Source organism: Microtus ochrogaster, chromosome 7 (assembly GCF_000317375.1).
Source record: "Microtus ochrogaster isolate Prairie Vole_2 chromosome 7, MicOch1.0, whole genome shotgun sequence".
Lineage (NCBI taxonomy): Eukaryota > Metazoa > Chordata > Mammalia > Rodentia > Cricetidae > Microtus > Microtus ochrogaster.
In genome coordinates, this window is record NC_022014.1 from 82943082 (window position 1) to 82953780 (window position 10699).

General features: G+C 50.2%; 1 protein-coding gene across 2 annotated transcripts in view; it reads left to right on the plus strand.

The window, feature by feature from the left end:
* The window catches only part of Rptor (regulatory associated protein of MTOR complex 1), a 304700-nt gene that overhangs the window by 198688 nt on the left and 95313 nt on the right, over positions 1 to 10699 (plus strand). For both annotated transcript variants that reach the window (XM_005350837.2, XM_013347620.2), the window contains 2 exons: positions 5386 to 5486; positions 5979 to 6123. In XM_005350837.2, the coding sequence (XP_005350894.1) occupies positions 5386 to 5486; positions 5979 to 6123 (246 nt within the window). The remainder of the gene's footprint in view (positions 1 to 5385; positions 5487 to 5978; positions 6124 to 10699) is intronic.

The following is a 10699-nucleotide window of genomic DNA, read 5'->3' on the forward strand; positions in this document are numbered from 1 at the left end:
AAGAGTCCGGGGACTATTCAGAGGTGGGTGGGTGTCGGGGAGAGCAGGAACTGTTCAGAAGTGGATCTGGTTTTGCAGGAGCTCTACTAAGTTGCCATGTCCAGGGCATCTTGAGCTCCACAGCATAGATGGAGCTGCTCCTACACTATGTAGGAATTGACCCCACTGACGAGAAGGGACGTGGGCAGCATAAACAAGCAGAAGCCAATGCTGCTGTGCCCAGCTCCATGCTATCTGGCATTGGGCCAGTCTGAGGAAGCATGGACCAGATTGGCAACAGATTTACAAGATCAGCCATCAACTTGGTCAGATATTGACAGTTTTGAGGCCACAAAGGGATTTTCTCTTTGAGTGCATTGGACAGAAGTCTTTAGCCTGCCCCCCAGAGGCCTGGCTGTTCCCGTGGAGTGTGCCCAACCAAAGCTGGGAAGCCCACTCTTCACCAGCCGCAGGTGCCTGATGTCATTGAGATTTTAAGTAGAGGCACTCAAGGCCCCTATGGGAAAGACATCAGAGGACTTGGCAGCATTCTAGCTGACACAGGGAGCCCTCCCCCGACATGTTGTGAATTAGAAGGGCTTGGATGGGGACAGCCTTCCTTCCCATCAGGCGGAAGCAGATTGTCACAGGAACTCTGTGCCGCACTTGGGCTAAGGCTGGGGAGCACATGTGTGAGCAGGGCTCGTAGAGAGGGTCCTTGCTGAAGAGAAGTTAGCAGTTCTGCTCTGAGCTCCTCGTGAGCTCAGGCTGTGAAGACAGATGTAAGAATGAAGAACAGCCCACCGCGTGTGAGGCAGGAGAGTCACTGTAATGAAGAACAGCCCACCGCGTGTGAGGCAGGAGAGTCACTGTAGCTGCTCACTGATCTGAGCAGGCTGATCGCCCTGAATGGCAAGGGTGTTCCAAGGTTTTATGAGGTTAGGGCAGCATTCCCAAACTGAGTCAGGATCCCACAGGGCAGATCAGGAAAGGGTGTTGGTACCTGACTTTCCAGGGGTAGAAGGGCCAATGGTAAGGGCTGTCAGAGATCTGTTGCTTCTAAGGTCAGGAGCACTAAGGGGAACTTTGCTGCTGGCTGCCCTGTGGTTTCCCCGGATTTGAAGGAAGAGGAGTCCTGTGGAACACAAAGGAAGCTGTAGGGTCATGAGGTCTTGGCTGATTTTTTTTTTCCCAAGGCCAGAAAGATGTGGGCATCATCAGCTTGCTATAAGCCCTACCTACCTCCTGTATCCCAGGTCTACTTGTTCCTGGTCCTCAGACCTTGTGAGGCAGGTGGTGAGCCAGGCTGTGTTCAGTTGTTCACCACTCTTTCTCAAAGTCAAAAACACCCTCAGGACAGCTTAGAATGAAAAGAGCACCTTCCTGGGAGGTGATCCATGGCACACATGCCAGTAGTCCCAAGTCGGTGGTTGGGTCTAGCTAGTTGTGAAACTTGGTATTGAAATAAACCAGACCTCAGTGAGCTCAGACAGTTGGCCCAAGACCACAGGGCAGTTACTAGCCAGATTCAAGCCCGTGTTTGTCTGACGCCAGAGTTCAGACTGGCTGCTTACCCTGTGTATCCCTCAACATTGCTCGTCAGTTTGTAAAGACCTCTCATGACTGAGGCCCGATCTGTGAGTGTGCTCTTCCCACAGTCCATGACTCTGTGCAGCCCCAAGTGAGAAACAGACAGGAAGGGCCGGTGCTAGTGAGACACAAGTTGTCAGGGCACTCATAGGGATGAGGCCAAAGGGGTGGACGTCATCCGGACATTCAGACACTGAACATGTACTTAGAAATGTCTCCTCGGTAAGGTTTGGATGACCAGTGATGTAACAGGGTCTGTCTGTCGCCTAAGTGGTGGACAGAGTCATCTCATGAGTGACTGCAGAGATGGTGGTAAGGGCCATCAGGGGTGTGGGGTGAAGAAAGAGCAGCCCAAGAGAAAAGTGGCAGACCGTCATCCCAGAACCCGCCCCGCTCTGAGGTTGTCATATCTGTGGCAGTGGAGACACTAGAATGTGGTCACTTTGTGGCAGCAGGTGCTGAACAGGGGTACCCTGGGTGTTGAAGTCAAGGGAGATGAGTCCTGGCCGGAAACAGACAGCTGCAGGGGAGTGTAATGTATTCAGGAAGATGGGAATAAACCTTGTGCCGGCAGCAACAGCGGGAGGGAGAGCTGAGGAGGCGGCATGCCCCTGCCAAGGAGGTATCTGGCTGCCGTTGTGTCTGCTGTGCAAGTGTGACCCGTTTTATTTTAGTCCCGTGTCGCACATAAGGTTAGTTGTCGTGACTCAGAGCCGAGACACAGGATGCAGAAGTTGCCCAGCCTCGGCACAGCTGGGACTAGAGTTGGCTTCTCATCTTTCAGTCCTGTGATCACTTTCCACATAAAGTTTGTCCTTGATTAGCACCAAGGAGTTAAATTTTGAAAGAGCCCTGTGCTTGTCAATGGACTTTCTAGGACCTAGAGACGCTTCTGAAGTGGGGTGGGGTCTCTGGTGGGATGTTACAGCTACTTGTTTCCCTCTGGGTCCTGCTGTAGCCTGTGACGATCCAGATGGCTTCCCAGCTTCCCTGTCAGCTCTAGAGGACAAGGAGAACGGGTGTTGGCTCACTCTGCCATTGTCATCCCAGAAGGACCTGTCTGCAAATGAGCTAGAAGCCACACCAGTGCTTACCCACTGGACAATCAGTCCATCAATCAATTGACCAATCAGTGTGATGATTTTTAGATCTATCTGCAACAGTTGGGCAGATGCCTATATTTTTATGATGATCTCAAGGAAGATAGGGGCTTTTTCAGGATGCTATGGAATTTTAGTGCTGACTGTCACACATTAGAGTTTTGTTTTGTTTTTAAATACAAATAACCCAGACCCAAACACAGGCTCTGTTCTCAGTGGCTATTCAGTGACCAAGGCTAGGGTAGTGACACTTGCTGGCAGCTTCTCACTGCTGAGAGCACAGCTTCTGTTCACATCCCCAGAAACTGTACCCAGGAAAACAGCCTGATCTGTGGTAGCCTCACTTGACTCAAAGCGTGTGGGCTTATCAGTAACCACCCAGGCTTGGCAACAGACCATGGTAGGTCCCTTAGGTTCTGTAGACCCTGTATGTCTCCCTAGCCCACTGCACTAGGGTCCAGCCCCCCATGCTGTCACCTTAGAGCTCACCTTCCTAGGTCCACCCAAGGCTGAAGATAAACAAGCAAAGAAATGGGAGCGAGTGTCCATTGGATAACAGGAAGTGCACACCCCACCTCGCACGTGGGGGTCTTCCTGCTGTTCTCTGTTTTGTGTGATCTTGGCTGTGCCCTTGACTTGTTCCTTTATTATTATAAAGCACTTGTTGAGACGTCAAAAAAAAAATCACTATGAAGCATCTAGTAGCCAGTTTCTCTATAGTTGTCCTATAATTTACTTTTTTTTACCATTTCTAACTTGTCACAGTCTTAATAAAACCACACTCTGCCTTAGTACGTCCTGTACTAAGTACATCTCCTTAATAAGTTCCTGGATTAGAATTAACTGGTGGCCAAGCACAGTGGCACACACCATTAATCCCAGCACTCGGGATGCAGAGGCAGATGGGGCCCTATGAGTTCAAGGCCAGCCTGGTCTACAGAGTGAGTGAGATCCTGTCTCAAGGGAAAGGGTATGTTGACTGCTGTCTGGGAAGCTTCGCACTGAGATAGAAGACAAGGTTGTATATATTCCCAGTGTGATTGCTCTATTTCCCCAAATGTTGCCATAGTTTCTCTGACCCTTCCCTGAATGGTGTGACCCGGGGGTAGGGGGCGGTTCTTTAAGTGTGTGCTTGACGCCTGTAGTGGGGCAGGGAATGCCACAGTAGATCCCTTGCTGGAGACTGCACACTGTGGATGCTTGGTGGCCACTTACCTCTGGTGTTCGCTCATCTAAAGGAGGTTCTCCTGGCCCGGCCTGCTTATACCTAGGACTGTATGGAAGCTCAAGGCCTAAGAGTTCACTGGAAGAGAATGCTTTGGTGCTGAGCAGGCTGACCTGGGGTCAGGGTATTCCCATTTGCCCAAAGAGGACATCTGACCTTTCCTCCCAGTTTCTTCCAGGTACTCTGTTTTTTTAGTGCAGCAGCTAAGCCACACTGACTGTTGTAGGGTAGGGCTCACCATACCAGGAAGACCAGCTGAGGTTGGGGGAGAGGGCGGTCTGTAAGTCCCATGGTGTCAGTCACACCAAAGCTGAGCTCGGTAGCTAGCCATTTCTCTGCTGGGACTCTAGTAAAGCCTCTATCCCTAGGCTCAGGTGACCGTCTTGGTCAGCAGTGTTCTCTCTGTGTTGGCAACTGGAGAGAACTGGCTGACTGTCTAAAGCTCCTTGAAGACAAGGATGGTATTAATGTATTAATCCAGATGGTATTAGTGGAGGAAAGGCTCACTCAGCCTAGTTGTGTTGTGTAGCTCGCCTGGCCCTGCTCCCCTCTGTTCCCGAGTCTTTGAGCTGTTCTTACTGACAGTACCATCAAATGGGTGACTATAATGGGAATTATTAATCTGTTCCACCTTATAAATAGCAAATCACACTCTAGTCTCTAAACCAAATCACTGTGAACATTTTCCTTCTGGGAGGAAGAGTTTCTAGTCAGATATAATTAAACTTGCTACCTGGTGGGTAAAGTTAAGCCTGCGGCAGAGCAAAAGATGTAGGGCATGCCTGCCCGCACCTTAGGGCTTTGAACTGCTCTGGCCTGCAGAGGACTCATCCGTGTCCTGGGCATGGACCCTCCGCCTTGTCAGGATGCAGTCTGCTTGCTCCTGGATTCGCACTCAGTGCAGCTTTCCTCCACCTCCTTTCCATAGCGCACACGCCTGCCCTCCATGCCCTGCCTGGAGTGTGCAGCGTGTGCATGGCCAGACTCTCTGTGCATGCACTTGACGTTTGCTCCTCACCTGTCCCTGTCTCTTCGTGGTAGCAGGTCTAGGTCTTCAGGACCAACTCAAAGGCTACGCAGTAAGTAAGCTGTACGGGGTAGGCCTTTGTTCCTCGGCCCTTCCGCAGCAGTGGATCCCTTGACTGTGAGATGTGTGTCTTTGAGCCTAGCTGGGCTTGTGCTGCATGTGTGGAACAGTACAGCTGTATGCTGCCAGCTGTGCTTGGTCCATACCTGTAAGGGCAACAAGAAAAGTGTTGGTCTTCCTGGAGGGCAAAGCGTAGGAGCTACTTAGGGTGAGCCTACATAGTGACTGTCTTGTCTCCTTGAAGGAGATGTGCGTGAACTCTGGGAATGTCAGGGACTCCAGAAAAACCTCCCATCCACAGCCCAGCCTGTCTTTCCCTCTCCATCAAGATCTGTTCCCACATCTGACTCCCTTGCCTGTTTCAGTAGCCATGGCAGCACTAATGCAGACGCCATCTTGTCTAGGATTCCTGGCCGGCTGAATGACCGGAGAACCCCTCTGGGTGAGCTGAACTGGATCTTCACAGCCATCACAGACACCATCGCCTGGAATGTGCTCCCTCGGGGTGAGAGACACCACCATCAAACAGTATCACTGGTCCCCTTCAATGATGAAGCTCACAGGCACTGAAAAACAGGAAGGAGAGCAAAAGAGCCTCAGGAGGGTTGGGTGTGGTGATGTCATGCAGGGACCAAGGGTCAAGTGCTTAGGACCAGGTCAGGTGGCAAGCTCCACGTCAGCCCTGCTCGTCCCTCAGCAATGTTTTCCCCGCAGGCCCAGGGCTCTGCTTCCTTAATAAGTGTTGACATTGTCCTTATCCGTTGAAACCAGAATTCTTGCTATAAAACGTGTGTACTTTGTTTATAGGTTGGTTGATCATATGTAGACTGATATGTGTGTGTGTGTGTGTGTGTGTGTGTGTGTGTTGCCAGTCACATGTGTGTGTTAGTCTCAACTTGTCTGTAATAATTTTTGATGGAAGAAAGCTTGTGTGCTTGCCTTCCAGTGCTGGACACAAATCACTGAAGATTTCTTGTTATTTTTTATCTGCCTTCAGATCTCTTCCAAAAGCTCTTCCGACAGGACCTGCTGGTGGCAAGTTTGTTTAGAAATTTTTTATTGGCAGAAAGAATCATGAGGTCGTATAACTGCACTCCAGTGAGCAGCCCACGACTCCCACCAACATACATGCATGCCATGTGGTAAGTCCGTCCAGCAGTTCTCTTGTGCTTGGGACCCTCCTCATGTGCCTGTCGCTGTAATATGGTGGGCTTCCTGGAACCTCAGTGTCCTGGTCTGGTGAAGGGTGGCACCAGCCTAGGTGGACAGGGTGGGCTGTGGACCCACACTTGCCAGCGGGTGGAGCTGTTGTGAAAGGCTGTAAGCTGCTGGAGGAAACAGAGACTGGGGCGGGCCTTGAGTCCTCTTCCTGCCCAGCCCCCACTTCCTGTCCTCACACTGCTGGTGCCCCGTAGCCTTGGCTCCGCTGTCCAGGAACTTGCTCTGTAGACCATGCTGGCCTCAAACTCCCACCTCCCTTCTTAGACTGTGAACCACAGTAGGGGGTCCTCTGGTCTATTTGGATCTTATACTGAAAAAGAAATTGCCCCAAATTTATTAAGTGAATACGAGATTTCTCAAAAATGTAAAGCCATGTGTGACACACACATACGCTGTGACACACACCTACGCTGTGACACACACATACACCATGATACACACTGTGACACACACTGTAGTCTTTATCACTGCTCATCATTCTGTTACTGTAGTCATAACAGTAAAAATTAATACAGCATGGAGCTGGAGAGAGGGTTCACAGCCACCTGTAACTCCAGTTCCATGGGAGTCAGCACCTTTCTCTGGCCTTTTCAGGCACTGCACACACATGGTGCACATACATACACGCAGACAAAACACTCATACACATAAAATTAAATTTTTTTTTTTTTTTTTTTTTTTTTTGGTTTTTTGAGACAGGGTTTCTCTGTGGTTTTGGAGCCTGTCCTGGAACTAGCTCTTGTAGACCAGGCTGGCCTCGAACTCACAGAGATCCGCCTGCCTCTGCCTCCCAATAAAATAAAATTTAAAATAATAATTTTGAACACATCTGAAGACATTTGATGTGGCTTTCTGTATTGTCAACTTTTCGTTGCTTTTTAAGAAGATTTATTTATGTATTTTATGTATATGGGTGTTTTGTCTATATGTATGTCTGCACACCAGAAGAGGGTATCAGATCCCTCAAGACTGCAGTTACAGATGAGTTGCCATGTGAGTACTGGGAATTGAACTCAGGACCTCTAGAAGAGTAACCAATACTCTTAACTGCTGAGCCATCTCTCTAACTCCTAAGATTTATTTTACTTTTATTTTGTTGAAACCAGGTCCCATCGTATAGTCCAGGCTGGCCTCACAAACATCTGCTGTTTCTACCTCCCATGTGCTGGGATTAAAGATGCAGGCCATAGCACCTGGTTTAACTGCCATTATTTAGCAGAATAGCCGACTTAATGAGTTTATAGGGAAAAAGTTACACTGCCAGTTATGGCTTCAGAGCTTTCTATCCATGGTCTCTTGGCTGCCTGGCCTCTGGGTATGTTTGGAGGCAGCACTTCCTGGCAGGAGCACATGATGGAGCAAACTTCACTGGCAGCCTGCTGGGAAGCACAGAGGGGAAGGGGAGAGCTGGATCCCAGAGTCCCCTTCCTGGGCATGCCCAGTGCTCTGACCATCTTCCCTCTAGGCACCGCCTCCCACGAGTGCCTGGGAGCCTTGGGGGACACTCCACATCCAACTGCAGCGCTCTTCACACAAGTGGAGCTCGTGGATTCAAAATGAAAGGACAATGAGTCTTCACCCCAAAGACCTTTGTACGGTGTTGCAAAGTCAGCTTTTACCACCGCCAGGAACCTAGAGGAGCAAGTTGTTTGTAAACTTACCCACCCAGAACCAGAAACTAAGTATTTGCTGGGGTAAAACCAAAGTGAGTGGTGTCCAGCCCTCATGAACTGTAAGCAGATAGTGTAACATTGAAACCAAGCGTGGAAGTGGACTGCTGAGAAGTAGCTGGCTGTCCATCACAGAGGGCGCACCCACCTGGTTCATTTCCCATTACGCTGTGCATGGCAGAGGGGAGGGCAGAGCACTCTAAGAAGCCTATGGAATGTGTAAATGGCCCTTTGGGGCACAGGTACAGTGCGTGTTTGGGAGAGAACACATCCTCAGAATAGCTGACTTCCTTACATCTTGTTTCCTCTGAGCCAGAATTTTTGTAAAAAATGTTATTATAAGAATCCAAAGCCGGGTTGGTAGCACATGCCTTTAATCTCAGCACTCAGGAGGTAGAAACAGGTGAATCTCTGTGAGTTTGAGCCAGCCTGGTCTATAGAGTGAGTTCTGGGGCAGCCAAGACTGAGAAACCCTGTCTCGAAGAAACAAAACAAACAAAAAGAAACCAAAAGAATGGCTGGGGAGATGGCTCAATGATGAAGTGCCAAGCGGGTATGGCGACTGCCCTGCCATTCCAGTCTCTAAAGGTGGAGGTGCCAAGCGGTCCCTGTTAGAGACCTTGTGCAGAGACTGATGTGGAAGATCCCTGACACCAGCCTCGTCCTCCACATCCACACTGCGCGGGTACCAGAGAGGCCAAAGGGAAAGGAGCAGGTGGAGCAGGATGACGGTCTCCCACAGCAGTTTTCTCAACGCTGACCTAGGGAATGAACTTCACAGGTCAGATGAGAGGCAGGGTCCTTTGAGAAGGGGCCTAGGGACCACAGTCGTCTGCATGCAGCTGGGCATCTCTGGTGTAAGAATGCCCACCTTAGCAAGTTCCCTGTAGATGAGAAGACGTAGTTCGGTATCTGCCTACAGGGTTAGCGTGCCAGCTTCACATATCTTGTTCCATTCACTGGAAAGAATCCTGTGGCTCATGCCATGCTAAGAGGAGGGAGTCTGGTACCTCCTTCCACCAACCCCCAGCTGGATTGTGTTCTCAGTGTGTCAAGATGGAGCTGATGAGGAGAGACATGGGTTCTGTGGTAGAGGGAGAATGTGGCCCTGCCCACCAGGAAGCCTGGAGCCGCCTTCTCATAGACAGGGAGGGCATCCCTTTAGGGCCAGTGTCTCATCGTCTGTAGTGGATCCTTTCCCAATCCAGACCCACACAGTCAGCATAGGCCATTGATAGGGCCGTGAAGAACAACGTAATCAATCATGAGACCTCACTGTGAGAGTAAAGAATGGGAAATTCATAGCAAACAGGATGTCCTTTACAAGTGGGCAGTTCGGGGCCCGACAGTGGTGGTGCACGCCTTTAATCCCAGCACTCAGGAGGCAGAGGCAGGCGGATCTCTGTGAGTTTGAGGCCAGCCTGGTTTACAGAGTGAGTTCTAGGACAGACTCCAAGGCTATGAGAGACCCTGTCTCGAAAAACCAAACATACATACATGCATACATACATACATACATACATACATACATACATACATAAATAAATAAATAAATAAATAAATAAATATTTTTTAAAAACCCACAAGTGGGCAGTTCAAAGAGTAAAGTAAGGTTCAAAAAGTTGAAACAGAGTCTGCAGAGAAGGGAAGTGTTCTGTCTCAAAACCCACATAGGCCTCTGACAGAGGGTATGCTGTTAGCGAGAGGCTGCCTCCTAGCATCTCTTCACAGAAGTACAGGGTCAGAAAAGAGCTGAGTAAGTCTTCATGGCCTATAGCTGCACAGTGGGGCTGCCACGCTTGCTTACTAAAAGCTTCGTGTATCTCTCAAGCCCACTGTGAACTAGAGAGCCCAGCATCCTCTTCGGAGGCTCCACATGGCTTTTGTACAGCTCTGCCAGCAAAGAAGTGGAGGCTCCATCCAGACGAGCATGTAGCCCCTTCATTGGCAGCTGACCCTGTTTTTCTGGTCAAATGACACAGCTCCTGCCATACCCAGGGGTGGGTCAGGTCATGGTAGTGGGAAGGGGCTTTGGGACTCTTGTTCAAGTCAAGGAGTATCTTGTAGAGAGAAACATTTGCTACTGGTTGAAGATTCACTACTGGAGGCTGTGGGAGGGAAGCAGCAGGGTCTTGTAGGACAGGGAGTAGCTCATAGCATAGCTGCCTCCTGAGGCCACCAGAAGAAACAGTGTGTCAACCCCAGAACCCACATGCCAGTTCCTTATTCCTTTTTCAGCCAGCTCTACCCTCTTGCCAGATAGAAGCCCAACATTCTTCCAGCTGGATGTTGGGGGTGCCCAGGAGTTGACAATGCCTGTTGTGGAAACTGGCCAATCATCTTGGTGTTTCCTTCACTTAATGCCCAGCACCAGAACCACTGACTTGGGGCCTCACCCTTGACTGTAACGTTTCTGGGTACGGTCCCTGACTCTGACCCCTGCCCAGCCAGCTTGCTCCTATTCAGTGCCTCACTCCCATCTTCCACTTCCCTTTGTAACTTCCTGCAGCTCCTGTGCCCCACCCTCTCTTCGCTGTCTTCCCCACCAGTACCTTTCTCTGCCCAGTCCACTTTGCCCTGAACTAGCTGTGGTCCACCCAAGCAGCCAAGTTCCACAGGTCTAAGAAAATACAGACTGTGACTGATGAGGGACTCTGAAAGTCTGGCGGTGTCTCTGTCCAAGCCTTCCTGACCAAACTGCAAGTGGAGGGTAGCCCACCCCAGTACCGTGAAGGATAGCCCACCTTAGTACAGTGGAGGATAGCCTACCCCAGTACAGTGGAGGATAGCCCACCCCAGTACCATGGAGGGTAGCCCACCCCAGTAC